The sequence below is a fragment of the Periophthalmus magnuspinnatus genome, chromosome 4 (genome assembly GCF_009829125.3).
Source record: "Periophthalmus magnuspinnatus isolate fPerMag1 chromosome 4, fPerMag1.2.pri, whole genome shotgun sequence".
NCBI classification, from domain to species: domain Eukaryota; kingdom Metazoa; phylum Chordata; class Actinopteri; order Gobiiformes; family Gobiidae; genus Periophthalmus; species Periophthalmus magnuspinnatus.
This window is the reverse complement of record NC_047129.1, coordinates 30,866,929-30,885,979: the sequence shown is the minus strand read 5'-3', so window position 1 is coordinate 30,885,979 and position 19,051 is coordinate 30,866,929. Positions and strand designations below refer to the sequence as shown.

General features: G+C 38.2%; 1 protein-coding gene across 1 annotated transcript in view; it reads left to right on the top strand.

The window, feature by feature from the left end:
- Positions 1 to 19,051, top strand: part of atp11b (ATPase phospholipid transporting 11B (putative)) — a 130,091-nt gene that overhangs the window by 9,731 nt on the left and 101,309 nt on the right. The window contains exons 2-5 of the mRNA XM_033992084.2: positions 9,029 to 9,145; positions 12,601 to 12,690; positions 16,585 to 16,665; positions 18,068 to 18,175. Coding sequence (XP_033847975.1) covers positions 9,029 to 9,145; positions 12,601 to 12,690; positions 16,585 to 16,665; positions 18,068 to 18,175 — 396 coding nt within the window. The remainder of the gene's footprint in view (positions 1 to 9,028; positions 9,146 to 12,600; positions 12,691 to 16,584; positions 16,666 to 18,067; positions 18,176 to 19,051) is intronic.

The following is a 19,051-nucleotide window of genomic DNA, read 5'->3' as shown; positions in this document are numbered from 1 at the left end:
CTTAGATACTTTTTAAAAATGTGGTTCAAATTTTAAATGGCTGTCTAAAATTACTCCAAGATACTTAACTTCCTCAACATTGCCGATTTGATTTTGGTTTATGAATATCTGAAAATTATCTAATGTTTTTTGACGTAAGGAGAGGCACATAGAGACAGTTTTGGAATGGTTTAAACACAGGCAGTTGTCCTCCAGCCACTGTGAGACACTGACCATTTGCTTATTTAGTAGCTCTGCAGCCTTCTCTGGAGTCTTAGCTGAGACATAGATGACAGTGTCATCAGCATACAGCTGGCACTCAGCCTCTTTACAGATGTTAGGTAGCTCGTTGATGTAAAGACAGAACAGCAGAGGACCTAATATTGAACCTTGTGGAATGCCTGTTTTACATTCCAGAAGGGGTGATGTTTTGCCACTAACTTGAACACTTTGTACTCTAGACTCTAGATATGATGTAAACCAGTTAAGAGCCTGCTGTGAAAAATTGAGTTTCTTTAATTTATGTATTAGAATCTTGTGGTTGACAGTGTCGAAGGCCTTACGAAGATCTAAGAACACTGCTCCAACCACATTTCCTCGATCTAAACTGTTTTTGATTATATCCGTCAAATAACAGTTTGCCATTTGTGTCGAGTATTTTGGCCTGAATCCAAACTGTTTTAAATGAAATATGTTTTTTGTGTCAATAAAATCAATTAATTGTTCCGTTACAGTCTTTTCTAATACTTTTAAAATTATAGGGAGAATTGAAATTGGTCTGTAATTGTTGGCCTGGTATTTATCCCCAGATTTAAAAATTGGGCTTATGAGACCTTTTTTCAGTTGTTGAGGAAGTTCCCCATTAGTGATGGACAAATTAACGAGATGGGTAAGGGGCCCTGCTAAAGACTCTCTGTGCTTTTTAAGAAAATTAGAGTCTAGGCCAAAAATGTCCGTGGCTTTTTTCAGTTGGTTAATTTCTTGTTTAATATTAGCTTCATTTGTTTGTTCCATAATCGAATGCCATTTCTGCTTGATCCACTGTGACTTCTGGGAGCTCTACTGATTTAAAGCCTCTGGCTATTTGTTCTACTGAAGTCACAAAGTACTTATTTAGTGAGGCTGCAATCTTTATAGGATCCGAGCATATCTGTTCCTCAACATTTAAATGTTTTAGGCCTCTGTCTTTTTCTTGTTTAGAGTCTTTCTTGGTCAGTGTCTGTATGTGCTTCCAGAGACAAGAGCGAAATGTCCTTTGTCGACCCAGTAAAACTGTGCAAACTGTGCAGTAAAGTTTATCTTCTAGTTTAGGTTTTTTTTTTTTTTTTTTGTCATCAGAAAACATCTGGGAATCACTGGCTGTGTTCTGCAGTGGGTCGCGTGATGTTGTAGCACAGTGATGTTGTAGCACAGTGATGTTGTAGCACAGTGATGTTGTAGCACAGTGATGTTGTAGGTGTTGTATCTTGTTCTGTTGTTGCACATGAAAGGTATGTTAAGTAATAAAGCTTCTTAGTTGCATCACATATACATATATCAAAATACTAAATGCATATTAGTTAGAATAAAGCTTTTTGGGTGCATTATATATACATATTTATATCAAAACAATTAATTCATATATCCTTTGAATGTTGTATCCTTTTGAAGGTTGTTTAACAAGCACCATTTTTGTACTAAATTTTGAGCACTGGTTTGATACTTTAACAATTAAACTATTCATTCATTATGACCTTTAAAGGCAGCATTGTGTGTTCTGAGTTATGGGAAGCAGTTGGTTCTTTGCAGAAACTCCTTTACAGAGATAAGGCAGCCAGAGGAGACTCAAGGCCGAAAAACAGAGCGGTGCAGTCGGGTATGTCCGAGAGACGTGATCGAGGCCGGAGGAGGGAAACAAGGCGTCACCCTGCTCAACATATTTGCATATTCATGTTGTATTTTATCCCCTGGGTCGAGGGAAAGGCAGGTAGTCAGACGGCCTGGCTGTAAGTCCTGCATACGTGGACACTGGGTTCTGTATTAGGATTGTAACTGTCAGGGGAATAAATTTTTGAGATTTGAACTGATCAAATCCAGTCGTCATTTTGATAGAACACGTCTAACACAGTGTTGTTGTAGTGCAGTCCTGTTGTAGCACTGTGCTGTTTTAGGGCTTGTGCTGTTGTAGGTGTTAAACCTTGTTCTGTTGTGGTGCCGTTGCTCTGAAGTCTTTTAGCCTGGATTTTATTTTTGATGAATTTGTGGAACTTTTCTGAGCATCGGGCCTTCCCCCCCGGGATTATCATGACGGGGGGATCATGGGTGGAATCAGTAGAGGCATCATGAGGGTTATCATGGGGGGGGGGGCATCATGTGGGGGCATCATGGGGGGGCATCATGGGGGGCATCACGCTGTCGTCTGTGTCGCTGTGTTGTGTCGAGTGTTGAAAGCACACAGTGTACACAGTGTCTTATTTTTTCTTTTTTCAGTGAGTTCAAAACTATTATTTTGTGGACAAATACCTGAGACCGTGACAATATGATATTACGTTACATCCCTAGTGTATATCTCACTAAGTGCCGGTCACTGCTAACACTATCTTACACTTTCTGTCACAGTTGTATCCATACATCCATGTTTATACCTTTCTTAGCTTTAAGTGACTATAATCTCTTTTTAACATGAGATGTGTCATCGCTAGAAACAATAATCTCTATAGTTTAAACTGATCTGAGGCAGGGCAGAATCCTCGGGGGGAGTTTCCTGTTTGTCAGATTTCAGATGTGTCGACCTGGTTTATGGTTAAAATCTCTGTCACTACTGGGCCTATCCACATGAAACAAAAACTGACACAAAGTTCAACGCCTCCTCTGTACAACATAAATGAAACTTCAGAAAATGGTGCCACTCTTCCACTCTAAAGACGTGATCGTTGTCAGTAGAAAGAACTTTATGGCCTTAAGAGTAACACTGCAGCTTTTTGGACCAAATCCCAAACAAACAATTATAAGATTCAGTGTTTGTGAATTTCTGTTTTGGACTTATTTCAAAAACAGTGAATCTCCCACAGAGTCACACAGGCCGTCGCTCACGTCTGAGATCATGGCATCATCAAACGCTGCCGATATTAAAGGTGCACTATGTAACTTTTCCGTTGGAGACTTTGCCACCTGCTTCATAAAGTTTCCGTTGTTTTTCCCTGGAATTTTCTGCATGTGACAGCACAGGCCTGGTGCTGTTACAGGTCAGATCTGCGGACAGGCGTGACCAGACTACCCAAGAAATAAGTGCAGATTAATTGAGTTTAATGCTATACTGTGTAACATTCCTGGTAAAGCAATAACTACTATAAAATTTATAATCTGTGTAGGCAGAGGCTGCTCTTTTTCAAGGTTTTATCTACGGGGAGGAGTGGATTTTTTCTGTAATGTGGGTGATACCAGATGCCAAAAGTTAAAATTTGGCATTTTCCTCATTTGATAATGTCATGTACATGGATACAAAAAGATAAAAACATGAACTACATCTTGAAGGCTATGCTCTGGTGAAAGCAAACATGTCGTGACCTTTACCTCAACCACTGATGGGTGATTTTGTTTATGCTCACGGCGCACGAAGCTCCAACGGAAAACAACAGGGCTAAAAGTTTTATTTATATATAGTTGTCCCTCGCTATATCGCGGTTCACCTTTCGCGGTCTCGCGAAAGGTGAACCGTTGCGCAACCGTTGCGCAATTTTAGATTCTTCTTTACATTGTCTGAACGTGTATTGTGTTCTGCGTCCTGATTGGCTGTTGGACTGTAGACCATTGTCCATCAGTCTCCTCCGTGCCGTGTCTCCTGTCCAGTACAGAATGTGTTCAGACAAATTTACATAAATGTTGAATCGCAGTGTGACTCTGAACTGCTGTATGTTTGCAATTTGTTTTATCCCCGAAAAAACCCACAATGTCAATGAAACAATGTCGTTCTGCACCGACAAAGACGCCTACGAAGGTTGAACTTTGTATTTAAACAAGAGAGAAATGTGAATGTGAGAAAATGTTAATGCCTGTGTGAGAACAGTGTATAAAGTGTGTGGTAAGGGGTTTTACAGCTCAAAACATATAGAATAATTGCAAAAATAAAGCTGATACTTCGCAGATTTCGCGTATTGTGGGTTATTTTTAGAATGTGACCATCGCGATAAACGAGGGAACACTGTTTAGATATATTTGGGGGTGCAAAAATGTTTGTTTTGACTGATTTTACTTTAGGGTTGTCAAAAGTATCAAATCAGATACTTATCGATACTGAAACTTGTATCAAAACTAGATACTCATTTGAGCAGGTTTCGATACTAAGTCACATTCACAGACAAAAATGAACCTTTTCTGAACATGTTTAGAATGATCTTGAGCTGTTTCAGAACAAGTATAAGACAGAGTAGTACAAACCCACAGACCACTATGAACTTACTGGACACTCACTGATTACACAGATATAAGACACATGGGAATATAAAAGAAAATACTACGACTTAATGTTGAAAATCACATTCTATTGTCTAAAGAAAGAGTGTTTTTATTGTCATTGTATCAGAATCAGTATTGAATATCAAGCCTATACCAATTAAAAACATAGATTTTTAAAGCAATCCTAACAGATATTAATATAATCTTGATAATATAACTGAATTCAAATGTATTTGTTGAAATAATAGGCACTAAAAGGAGTTTGAAGTTCTGTCGGTGTAATACGTGTTCACTAGAAAACCTGACTCTGTTGTGTGAATGTGGACACCTCCTCTGTCCTCCCGCCTCTGGCCCCGTTTAAGCACAAGGCCACAGGGGGTGTGTTTGTGCTGTGGCTTTACCCATGTTCCATATAGAATAGTTTCATTTGTATTCTAGTCTAAGAGTGTGCTTCTGTTTAAAATACACACTCTTATTGTGAAAGAACTAGGCTTGTCATGATAAATACCATATCGACTTATCATTCAGTATGTTAAAGTTGCAACGATACTTTTGGAGGTCAATATTTTTGGTTATTTTTTTACTATATGACAAGATTTAAACCGTAAAATGTTGAATTAATAACTTGTATGACTCATTACAGATGCAAACTAAGTACTAAAGTGTTTCATTCTGCTGTTTATTTATTGCAGCTCATGATTTTTAACAATATTTTAGCTTCAGAATAGTTTTTGTGGTTTAAATCTGCTCTTGGGTTGTTGTATCTGAGTTTCAATATTACCGTTTATCGTCTGTGTTTACCTCAGCGATATAACGGACTTCAAAATGTTTTATAGTGACAGGGCGAGAGAGAAAACTCGGATGGTGACGCTCGAACAGGCTCTTTGTTTTTCTGTGCGTTTCATTGTGGTTTGAGTGACTCAGAGCAGCACTATATATATTTCAGAATCTCCACAGACCGCAACTTCTTACATTGTATATTATTAAAAAAAACCATTTTGAACGTTTTTGGCAGTGCATTTAACTGTACGTCTGTCACAATGATCACTATATTAACTTATCATTCAATACATAACAGATGGAACAATTATTTTTGGTACTTTTTCTTTGTATTAGTGCAAAGTTTCGCTTTTGGTTTTGTACTTTTCTGACAATTTGAGCTGCAACGAGTTGAATAAATAACTACTATGACTCATTAAGTGTTTTATTGATATAGTGCAGCTCATGTTCATTAAAAATACTGCACATATAGTTTCCTGAAGGTTCTGTTTAGCTGTGCATATGACTGAAAGGGTTTAATTCTGCACTTTTCTCTTTTACTATTAATATTGCAATGACTATTTATGTTTTGATTTGTTTGTATTGTGATTTTAATGTCTTTCTTCTTCTGCAAAGCGCTTTATTGAGTTATTTTGCATATGAACTGCATTATACAAGTAAACTTGCCTTGCCTTGCCTCATATAGAATAATTTTTTAGGGGTAAATCCTGCTTTAGCGTGATCGTGTCAGTGGCATAATGGAGAACAATATCTGGACCGTGCTATGAGTCAAACGGCTGTTATTCATGTTCATAAGACACGTTTAAAAAAAATGCAGGTCTGTTGAACTTCAAAATACTGATAAATACACATGTTTTCTTTAGTATTCCAATGCCAATGTTCAGATTATATTATGTCAATTTAAGGTACAATATGTAGTTTTCTGTATGTGGCCATTCACTGGCATGATTCCATGGAAAGTAAAAAAAAACATACTTACGAACACTGTCAATGGAGTAACTTGCCATAATGTGAAATATAATAGCAAAAGGAATAACATTTCCATGGATTCAAGCAGGAAGACGCCGAATCAGACTCAGATTTGTGGTATGCAAGTCTGTTCTCAGTGAGCGCACATGTTTTTCTATTTTTCTTTTTATCATTTTCATTTCAAATCAGCTCTTTTGTACAGCATTTTTAAGATTTTCCAATATAAACTCAATATTTATCGCCGCATTAACACCAGCTGCTCAGTTTATCGCGTCGCCTTCTCTGTAATCCCAAATATTAAAGGCCAGTGACCTAATCTGAACCCTATGTTTTAATACTCCGCCGCTCTCGAACAGTCAAACCACCCACACGTGTCCCCCCTTACAGCCACGAGGGAGCCTCTTGTGTAATGTTTCAGAATAGGGCTTTAGTTTAGCCTCCAGCGCAGCAGCAGCAGAGTCCACACTGTTTCACATGAGTAGCACAGCATTAGTCACAAGTGGAGGTCCTGTCATCCCAATGAGCTTCACTGTCTGCGTGGGTTTCACTCATTTAATATGCCCGTCCCCTCGGCCATATTCAGGAGTTATTCTTATACTTGATTATAGCGCAGTCTCGACTCCATTTGACCCTCACTTTTGGGTTTTTAGTGAAATTCCCTCTTTCATTAACACAGAAATTTCACATAGAGCCACATCAACAAAATGGTTCCTCTCAAAGGGCCAGATGAACCTGGAAAATAAATGCGACCAAACGTAACCAAATGTAACGTAAAATAAATGCAACTACTTTTTAATATTGTTAGTTAACCGTTTCTATATTTATTACTTATTCAGCTTACAAATATATTGTGGCTGTGTAACTGTCTCTAATGATAAACTGACAGTTATACCTTTTATTTTACGTTGTCGCGGGCCACATTTTGCCCATGGGCCTTGAGTTTGACACATGTGTTGTAGAGCATAGACTGTATAAGTGGACGTGATCATCCATTTACCCGTTGTATTTCAAATAGAAAATAGGCGATGACTTCTGTTGCTGTAACTACTGCTGTCAGGCGCTTCATTCTGGCCTTAAACTCTTTGATTTAAAATGTTCTGTATGATCCTGGTATTTATATTTACAACTGTCACTCTCCTCCAACTAAGGAGCACCTTTAGTCCTTAAGTCGCTCTGGAGTATAAGTCGCACCAGCCAAAAAATGCATAATAATGAAGAAAAAAACATATATAAGTCGCATTTTTGGGGAAATTTATTTACAAAATCCGAGACCAAGAACAGACATTTTATTTTTAAAGGCAAGTTTTAATAAAACAATAAAACGTGGAACCACAGGCTGAATATCAGTACATCACGTTAACGTAACACATTTATATTTATTCAGCAACAAGAAGCACAGACAGAACTGAACACGTGTCTGGTTTGTTAACGTAAGATATTAACAGTTAATAAGATAAATAAAGCAGAAAAAAACAAGCAACAGGTTTACTCTGGATCTCACTCCAAATCACTAAATCCATTGAATTCTTCATCCTCGGTGTCGCTTCTGAACAACTCCACCTGCTCTGGAAGTAGATGAAGCACTGCCTCCTCTTCAGAAGCAGAATACGATTTTCTTTTAGGGTCTTTCTCAGATGTTTTTTTAAATGACCATAATGTTGAGATCTTTAGGTTTCCATGTTACAGGAGTAGTAGATACTGGTACACAAGTCTAGAGCGCCCTCGTGCAGTTGTCAATGTGATAATAACGAAAAAATAATTTCACATATAAGTCGCATCTGAGTATAAGTTGCACCCCCGGACAAACTATGAAAAAAAGTGCGATTTATAGCCCCGAAAATATAGTAGTCCTAATTAAGTCTAACTCAAGCTCATGGAGATGTTTCCCACACACTGTAGCTCACTGCTCCTGATTGGTTGAAGGATGGGTCAAATGCAAAGAATTAATTTCAATAAATGCCTTACCTTACCCTCATATTGGCTTTTTGGTTGCCATGAAATACACACTCAGAATCCCAAATATGGAACTTGCAAATTAGCCGCTATAACGGCTAACCTCCCTACATCTACTTCTACACCGTGTACAGTTTAGACCTGACTTTTTGGAGATATTTGTGAAAAATACTGCATCAGGGCTCTAAATGATATTATAAATCTTTACATGCAGGTCATTAACACTTAAAACTTGTAATCTTTTAGTAGGTTTTTCATATTAGGAGCAAGCAGGAGTTGTAGGAGAGAGCAGAGTGAGTGACAGGTACAAAGAAGGGAAGACATTTACCAGAAAATAAAGGAAGAGGCTAATGAGAGCAGCCTGTGTGGTACAGAGCAAAACCATGGTAACATAAACGGACAAACTCAATAATGATCAGACCTGTCACGATAACAGTATCACGACGAACAAAACTAGGGCTGCAGTCGACTAAAGACACGTCCTGACGATCGATTTGTCGATTAAAATGGGGACATGGCAAAACCTTTCAAAACAATTTCGTATCTTTATGTATCTGACCCAAACTGCACTATTACTACTATTTATGCTGAAAAAAGTACTAGGACAGAAGGTTTTTATATAAAGACAGATTGAACTTGTGAATCAGTGTGAATTAATCTGGCTTTTTTCATATAAGTAGCAAAAAATAGCAACTCTAAGCTAACTTGCTCCTTCACTAACTCCTGAAATCCTGTATAATTCCTAAAGCAGGATAATTATTGAGCCACAAAATATATATTCAATCTATTTTTTTGAATTCTAAATAATAAAATAATTTTCATTATCGTGACAGGCCTATTAATGCTCATATTTCCTGTATTTTTTTTTGAGTATTTTTGTGTATTTTCTTATGTTTCCTATGTGTTTTTGCAGGGTGTAGATCCGCCCCATCAGAGTGACACCAGGACTGTTTATGTGGCCAATCGTTTCCCCCAAAATGGCCACTACATCCCCCAGCGCTTCGCCGACAACCGCATCATCTCATCCAAGGTACCACCACCACGCTCCCCTCTAACTTAAGCAGACTACTTTTTATTTACTTATATTTATTTTATGTCATAACGTTCCCTCGTCAAAAAAATGCTTGAAGTGGTTTTAAACGTCATCCATGCATGTTTGAGTAGTTTAGCGATCTCTTCTGGTTACTATTCGAGCCCTCGGTTAGCAGTACTGTTTTTTCTGGACTATAAGTCGCTCTGGAGTATAAGTTAAAAAAAAAATCATAATAATTAAGAAAAAAACGTGATTGTCGGGATGTCAGTGTGACCGTAACGAAGATGTGAAATTATATACTCAGATGCGACTTATATTCCACATATAAGTCGCACCCCTGGAAAAACTATGAAAAGAAAAAAAAGTGCGGAAAATATGGTGCAATTCCATCACACAGGCTCCCACACGACAATTCTCTATAAATATACAAAAGCTAGATTAAAAACTGAACACAACAACCAACGCAATGTGCAGTAGTTTCATTAGCGGGATGCAGGCTGATTGTGTTGTGATAGCGTTCTGAATGGGGAGTCAATTAGCGCGGAGAGCAACGGCAGGAGAGCTTATAAAACTAAACTGAAGCTAAACATTTTAACAGGTTGTTTTTGGCGAAAATGGCACTTTCAAAACAATAAAAGGTAAAACAGAGAGCTAAATATGTTCATAATTCACTGTGATTGGTCAAACGCAGCTGTCACTGTCTTATAAAAAAGGAGAAGTTGGTGAGGAAAAGTGTTTTGTTTTCTGGAATGAGCTCACGATTCTATTTTTATGACCAAATCTCTAAGTAAATGAAGGTGCATTCCCTTTAAGCTAAATATTATAAATACTGTATCTAGACTCTGGACTTGTAAACAGTTGGGTTATGTAAGCTCACGTCTCAGGGCTGAAGTGTGACTTGACATTTCTCAGTGATCTCAGGTCGAGTTTGTAAACGTGCTTGTTTAGAGCAGAGCGGTGAACGCCTGAGCGACTTCTGTAATGTGGACCAATAAACTCACACGCACACGCTGGGTTTCCGTACTTCCTAGAGACATTACATTGACTTAACATTCATTTGTTGTTTTTGTAATGTGCCGCCTCTTGGCCAGGACTCCCTTGAAAAAGAGGTTTTTAATCTCAGTGGGACCTTCCTGGTTAAATAAAGGTTAAGTAAAAAAAAAAAAAAAAAAAAAAAAAAAAAATTTCCTGGACATCAAAATCCTTCCTGAGCTTAAATGGACACTTTATACTTTGGTCACCTTGGGATAAGTATTTTCTAATTATAATTTTCACATCAAAATCAGACCTGGAGTTGTGTTTTGTTTCATTCACATGTTTGAGTTACATCTCCAAAGCTTAAAATGCTCTGTTCCACCTTGTGATGTCATGAAGTGGTAGTTTTCACGTTAACAGCTCCTTTTTACCTTCAGTTAAGTAGTAGATCAGCCATTCCAAGGGTGAAATGATCCAAATGGTTCTGTTTAAGAGAAGAACTCAGTCTAATATTATAGATATGCAAAAATATCGAAATATTGTTATATCGTATCATTTAATTTCATGATACAGTATCGATATCTTGGGCTGCTGTATCGATACGTATTTTTGTATATTTTACCAAATTATTCTGTCACAGCGCTACAATTCTGTGGCTTGTTTAGAGGAAAGAAACTCATTTACGCAGAACATTTGACATTTGATCCACTGTTCTCATGATTAAAATAGGTTTATTTCATATTAACTTTGCACAGGCAGTGATTTAACAAAAACTTTTAGCATCACAATTGTTTTAGTCGATATGTTGTGATCCTTTAGAGCCGTTAAAGTGCACATGTCGCTGTTTAAATGTAAATGTGGAGCTCGTATAAACTGTGGATGAATAATAATGACCGTTGAAACAGTCTGATGTGTGCTTCTAGTTAGCAAAATGCACTAAACAAAATGCACTTTATGTTCATTCACCTTCAGTAAACAGAAGATAACAAAAAATACACAAAATCGCAAAAAAATAAACGTTATTGGTGTCTTTAAGGGTCACGGAACCCTATATTTTTCACTGAATTGTATTGAATGATTTGAAATATATCAGATTGTATTGTATCGAATTGAAAATGTACTGTATCGAGATATGTATTTTATTGTATCGGCAAAATCGTAACGATACCCAGCTTTGCTAAATATGCAGGGTTTGTATGTTAAACATGGGGGAATGAAACAAAACACAACTCTGTGACGATTAAACAACATCAGAAAGTATCCAGAATATAGCGCAAATATTAAAAACGAGACCTCCTGCTGTCGTGAACGTGAATGAACGATCAGAATGTAAACAAATAAAGTTGTTTTCCTCCATAAATGCTAAGATAATCGAGCCATGTAACTGTAGAATGAGTCTGGTGCAAAACTGCGGAGGAGAAGTTTGGATTTTTACCTGTGATGCAACTAAACAGGTAAATGCAAAAAGAATTTTTGAGTGCGCAGAGAAGATGACTTTGGATAAATGGATAAATGAAACTAGCATGAACTCCAGGTATGTTTTAGATGGAACGTTATAATATGCTTTAACTTATTATAACCATATCTGAACTTAAAACCATTATGTTGATCTAATGTTGAAGTATTACATTAAGATGACCTGCTTTTTGTCTGTCTAATGTCCCCATGATGTAATGAATACCCGTCCGCACACTCGCAGTCAGGTCGTCTGTTAGTGAGAGCGGAGACTATGAATGCTCTGAGTAAACAAAGGAAACATGACACCACAGATGGGCCACTCCTACACAGACACGGCCCACTGTGATTAACCAAGTGTTAAAGTCTGATTTTACATTTCACCATCTGCTTGAATTAAACCTATTGCTGTACGTCCTGTGATGTTTTAATTGACAGCAAGACGACAATGCAGCTTTATCACGTGACGAAATGTTGTTAAATGAGGTGGCAGTTGTAGTGGGTTAAGCATTTGTCTTTGAACCAGAGGGTACCTAGGCCAGTTCAGTTCCAATTACCCTCTGGCCCATATTTCTTGTTATATCTTAAAGAGGAGGTATTATTCTAAATTGAGCTTTCGCTGCTTTCTACCACAATCTAACCTTGTACCCTGATCAAAAACATGCCTGAAGTGGTTTTATGTCGTCCATGGATCTTTGAGTAATCTAGCGATCTCTCCCAGGCCGTATTCAAACCCTCCTTGTACGATTCTGTCCAAAGCTCAGCTGACAAGTTTTCTACATACAAAATCATGAGACAACACGGTATACTACAGCTTTCTAAGTAGTAGTTTGTTAGATAAATGCACTCTAATTGTTATGTGATAGTGCTCTGAAGGGCGGGTGACTTAGCAGGGGAGCAAAGAGATGGGCATGTGTCAAAAACAAAACTGTTAAATGGTGTAAGAGGTTTAGGGCACATGTTTGCTTGTAGTTTGTTCTGCAGCAAATGTATTCTAATATAATGTGGTGTTTATTTTTCAGTACACAATCTGGAACTTTGTCCCCAAGAATCTGTTCGAGCAGTTCAGAAGAATCGCCAACTTCTACTTCCTCATCATCTTCCTGGTGCAGGTGAGTTTGAGCTCAGTTGAATTTTGAATTTGACCTCAGTTGAGTTTGTGTTCAGGTGAGGACAAGCTCAGATAAGGACGAGCTCTTACAGGTGAGCTCAGGTGAGTTTGATCTTGAGCTCAGGTGAGTTTGATCTTGAGCTCAGGCGAGTTTGATCTTGAGCTCAGGCGAGTTTGATCTTGAGCTCAGGCGAGTTTGATCTTGAGCTCAGGCGAGTTTGATCTTGGGCTCAGGCGAGTTTGATCTTGGGCTCAGGTGAGTTTGGGCTTGAGCTCAGGTGAGTTTGGGCTCAGATGAGTTTGATCTTGAGCTCAGGTGAGGAGAGCAGCGTTGGGCCTTTGATGAGGCCTTTACAAACACTATGAGACGTGGAGCCTGTATCTCATTCTGAAAGATGACAGATTCCTCAGTGTTTCCCATTAAAACAGGACACTATAGAGGCCCCTCATAATTTACAAAACCAAAACAACCTACAATAACATGAGTAAATCGCACTGTTTCTTAAAGGAGACAGACTGTATACAATCTACTTTTTGAGCTTTAAACCATGTTGTAGATTGATTCATGTTTGAGTAATCCTTTATTATCTTGTATTTGAGCCTTGACTGCTCAGAAAGACTCCTTAGACGTAAGAGTTACAAATATTGTGTAGAAATCCACTGCTTGCTATGGAGAAATGACACTATAAAGAGGTAGGGCTCATTAATTATGCATTTAAAAAGGAAGTTAATGGTCCCATTTCTATTACGAAGCTGATTAATTTAGCCTCTTTACAGTGAAGTGAATCTAAAATGATCTTCGTATGTTCATTTTTTAGTTGTAAACATTGAGTCTGTAAAACCATTATTGTGATTCTTCTTAATGGATCATTCTAAACATATTCAGTTCTGTCTGGTGACTTTTTTCAGCCTCGATACCTGCTCAAATGAGTATCTAGTTTCAGTACTAGTTTTTCTGACAACCCAAAGCCTTTATAGTATTTCCACAGCGGCCCTGGTGAGTCACGGTGCAGGTCTCACTCGTGTCTTGAGCAAAGGTGTGGCTCCTTCATAAAAATATCAACTCCGGGCTGTGTCAAACTCACTACATTTGACATTCAAATTTCAGGCCGCTTCTGCCTCATTTGAGACTAACAATAAAAAAAAAAAAGCAAAACTCAAGTCAGGTCGGGACAAGACTCCAATTGTATTACACTATTTTCAGATCTATGTTATAAATGTTGTTTCCTCTTCAAAAACATGTCTCTCAACGCCTCTCCACAGACCTGACCTGTAACTTGGCCTGGTGGCGTCAGCTGCTTGTCTCCATTGAAAGTTTTATTGCTTTGTTTTGAATGTTCCACAATATGACAGAAGTGTAGAAAACAAAAGGCTGTAAAGTACGAGGAATAAGGAAGTGTCAGTGAAAATATCTCTGCCATCAGCTCATAAAGTACATCCAGAAAACAAGGTGAATTCAGACGAGAATAAGCTTTGTACTGGTACTTTAAACCTTCAAATTACAATTCTAGAAATAACTTGGCAAGGTTTTTGTTTTGGTAAAATCTTAAATGAAATGAAATGAATTTTATTTTGAGTATGTTCATAAATCATGTAGTACATGTCAATTTAAAAAAACAAAACAAAAAAAACTTAAATATAATGATGTTAACTATGTTTTAGAGAAATGGGAATCTGATCTGTCATATGAACTTTGTTTTTTAACATTTTTAAGACTGAGACTTACAGAGAAAAAGAGAGAAGAGGGAGAGAGAGAGAACGGGGGAGGGAGGGAGAGAGAAAGGGGGAGAGTGACAGGGAGAGAGAACGAGAGAGAGATGGGGAGAGAACAGGGGAGAGAGAAAGAGAGGGAACTGGAGAAAGAGCGGGGAGAGAGAGAAACAGAGGGAGAGAGAATGGTCGAGAGAGAGACTGGGTAGAGAGAGAACAGAGGAGAGGGAGAGCGAAACAGAGAGGGAAAGAGAATGGTCGAGAGAGAGAATGGAGAGAGAGAAAATGGGGCAAAGAGAAAGGGAGAGAGAGAAAATGGGGCAAAGAGAAAGGGAGAAAGAGAACGGTCGGGAGAGAGAGGGAGAGAGAATGGGGGAGAGGGAGGAACAGAGAGACAGAGGAGGGGCCTGTACTTGAATTTAATTAAAACAAACTTATTTTCTTCCAGTGGTTTGTAGCTGAACTGAAACTTGTAAAACGTGAAACAATAAAGGACACACAAGGCAAAGATGACACAGGAGTGGGAGGAGTCTAAAAGTGGTGAAATTTCCCATAATACTTGAGTTTGTCCTCTTTCTCTGCATTGATGAGGTAACTCAGGTAGTGTCTGCTCTGGTCCTGGCTCTGAGCCAAATGACAGTTACATTTTGGAGGAAGTTTAGCGTTTCCTGTTTCACCCGTTTTTGTTCTACTTCTGTCTTATATTATCATGTTTAAATTTGACCAGGGCATCAGATTAATTTACACAAACCTGAAAGAATTGGGACTGAATAATTTGGGCAAAAATGTCTAAACGTGACTTTATGTTTAAATACTTAAGACTCTGTTCAAAGTTTTAATGATAATAAAAATAATAATACGTAACACTTGTATAGACCTTTTCATGGGACTCAAAGATGCGTCACACAGTTCAAGACAAAACACAAATAAAAATAAAAAGATAAAAGGAGATGCAGTTATTTGAAGGTAGTTTTGAACAGGTGAGTTTTGAGGGCTTTTTTGAAGATGGTGAGCGTCTGATGTGTTTGGGCAGCGAGCTCCAGAGGGCGGGGCAGCAGCGGGAGTTTATTTCAGAAGAACATCCAAAAAGACTGAAATATGAACAAGGGGAGGCAAGTTTATTTGAACAGCACAAAGTAATACACAAGTAATTCAAAGTGCTTTACAGAATAAGAAAGAGATTAAAATCGCAATACAACAAATCAAAAACATAAATAATCACAAATAATCATCATGAAATTAACATTAAAGGAGAACGGTGCAGAATAAAACCCTTTCAGTCGTATGCACAGATAAAAATAACCGTTTTGAGCCTGGATTTAAACATTATCAAAGTCGAGGCCTGTCTCACATCTTCAGGAAAACTGTTCCAGGTTTTAACTGCAGGAAAAAAAACGCTGATTCCCCATGTTTAGTCCTGGTTTAGTCCTGGTTTAGTCCTGGTTCAGTCCTGGTTCAGTCCTGGTTCAGTCCTGGTTCAGTCCTGGTTCAGTCCTGGTTCAGTCCTGGTTCAGTCCTGGTTTAGTCCTGGTTTAGTCCTGGTTTAATCCTCCTCATGTGAGATGGTTCATGTGGCTCATGTGAGAGATGTTCTTTGGTGCTGGTCCATGGAGAGACTTGTTCACACTGAGCTGCTTTAAAGTCTATTCTCTGAGCCACAGGAGCCAGAGACCTGAGCCTCAGGACACATGTGTGAAGTACTTCCTGGTTCTAGTCCTGAGCACAGGACACATGTGTGAAGTACTTCCTGGTTCTAGTCCTGAGCACAGGACACATGTGTGAAGTACTTCCTGGTTCTAGTCCTGAGCACAGGACACATGTGTGAAGTACTTCCTGGTTCTAGTCCTGAGCACAGGACACATGTGTGAAGTACTTCCTGGTTCTAGTCCTGACCCGAGCAGCAGTGTTCTGGATGTTCTGTTCTGTCTTAAGGCTCGTTTGGAGAGTCCCGTGAGCAGGATGTTACAGACAAACTAATATAAGAATCACATTTCAGAACATAATTGTGCAGATCTAAACTACAGGGTTAGTATTTTTAAGACAAATAAGAGCTGCTGTTTTGTTGTTTATGGAGGAAATATTGTGACTTCAAAAACTGCAGTCTTAAAGTAATGACTGTGATTCCAACCATAAGCAGAATGTTTGTAACTTAAGTTTACTTCTTTCTGTGTTTCTGTTTGTCCAGTTAATGATTGACACGCCCACGTCGCCTGTCACCAGTGGCCTCCCGCTCTTCTTCGTCATCACTGTCACTGCCATCAAACAGGTGAGAACGCTGCACAACAACGTCCTGTTTCTGTTCAGAAGGAGAACCAAAACTACTCCACTGAGAGTAGAGGGAGACCCGCTTCCCCATGTGTACTACAATTTATTTATACTGACAAAGGCTTAAAATTCAGGAAAAAAATCTTTAAAAGGACATATTGTGCATTCTTTTGGCTTTAATTACCTTTTAAATCCTTTTGTTTGTTGCTTTTTGTCTCAGTGGGATTGGTATTTCACTTTTTTTTACTTAAAATAATTTCTACATTTGGAAAATACACTTAATAAACTTCACCTCTGTTTCCAATGCGAATGAACAATCAGAAAGTAAACAGTTGAAGTCTTTATCTTTCATGAATGTTATTCTAATAGAGCCGTGCGTTCACTCTTAACATATTTTGACTGTAGAATGTGACTGGTGATGGTTTATGGGCTTAAAAACTGCACATGAGAAGTCCAGAGGTTTATCTATGATGCAACAAAATGGCGAGTCTGCAAAAGGAGCATTTTGGAGACTCAGAATGGACGAATGTGGATTAATGAAACAAGCGTGAATGAAACAAAATACAACTTTTTACTATTGGTACCACAAATTAAAACATAATTAAGTGATGTTGTCATTTTGATTTTGCTCTTATGAGGGAATAAATTAGCAAAACGGGCATTTTCACCAACAAAATGTGCAAAATGAGGTGGAGGTAATGTGAATAAAGTTAGTTTATTACACCTACGAGAGCTAAAAAAAACAAAAACATGGTACGCTCGAGAGACGGATAAAAACTTTTTACACTTTTTTTTTTGCTATAATAATTTAAAACGACCCACAAGAACAGATGAGATAGGAACGTGTTGTTTTCCAAGCAGCAGTAATAAAATACAAACGTTTTACCTGTGACGCTTTAGCCCTGACTCCCACACGTCCTGCACTGACCCGGAGTGTCCCGCAGCAGCTGTCCATCAAACTGTCCTTCCTCACGTCTGTCCCGTGTCCTTAAGCGGAGACTGCGGGGTCCCGTCCTGTCACTTTGGATGAGGTGTTATGCGCGTCTCTGTCCCTGCGCCGCTCCGATGCCACAGGGGCACGTGTTTTTGTGCTCGTATTTCCGCGATCCATCAAAACCAAACATATAACGCCTGTAAACTTTCCGCTCAAAGTTTTCACAGCTCCCCGTCACACGCTCCTTTATCCAAACGCTATTCAAGAAATGTTGGGAAGTAGGGCAAACATTACATCAGTTTTGTGGCAGACATAATGCACGCGTTTTCATTTTGTAATCTTAGTTTAGCGCATTAAACTGATAACCGAGGCTCTTAATGTTTAGCCCTGGTGAACGTTCTTGTTTTAATTTAATGTCTAAAGTTGATTAGACCTGATTTGTCCTCTGACCCTCTGTCTTTTCTTTCAGGGCTATGAGGATTGGCTCAGACACAAGGCGGATAACGAGGTGAACGGAGCTCCGGTGTACGTGGTGCGCAGCGGAAGTCTGGTCCAAACTAGATCCAAAAACATCCGGGTAAGAGCAGTAAAAGGCTGAGGACAAAAATGAATAAATAAAAGTTATGTTTCGAATGTAAGATACTCGATTATCTATAGTAGAAGTTTAAAAATGCACTGTGTGACTTGACTCGAGATGAAGACACACCATCTTTTTGTGTCCATGGAGAAGCTATTGTGTTGTGTTGTATTGTATTGAAATATTTCCCTGTATGGCATTAAAATGATCAACCTTTCATTTATTTAACCGCCTATAAAGATGTCAAAACGGCGGTGTTCTGTCCATGTTTATGGTTAATATCTCTGTAACTGCTGGACATCATCATCCACGTGTAAAAGTTCACTGTCGTCCCTGTCCATGGTGTGTGTTGGTTCAGTCAGAGAGAAAAAAAAAAGAGCTTCTATCATTTGATTAATAATTTAAAAAAATTCATAAAAGCAGAACATGAATTTTGCCATTATGAATACTTTGCATTGGATAAATCTGGTACAAATTATCTTTTTTGGTAAGATTAAAGAATTTGTACATGGACCCTGATAAATAAATAAAATAATACAAAATAAATACATAAATAAATAAATAAAAATAATAAATAAATACAAATAAATGAAAATAAAATAAAAAAAATAAAATGAAAAAAAAAAAAATAATAAAAATAAATAAGTTGTCGGGACATGCAAGTTTTTCTCTAGCTTCATGACCTGGGCAGACTCCACATGATTATAGACAATTTACAGTGAAATCAACTTTTTATATATTTTTTCTTTTTACATCACAGACCTGGAGTTGTGTTTTGTTTCATTCACACATGTTAGAGTTACACTTTATTATTCGTCTGTCTACATCTCCAAAGCTCAAAACGCTCTGTTCCACCTTGTGATGTCATGAAGTGGT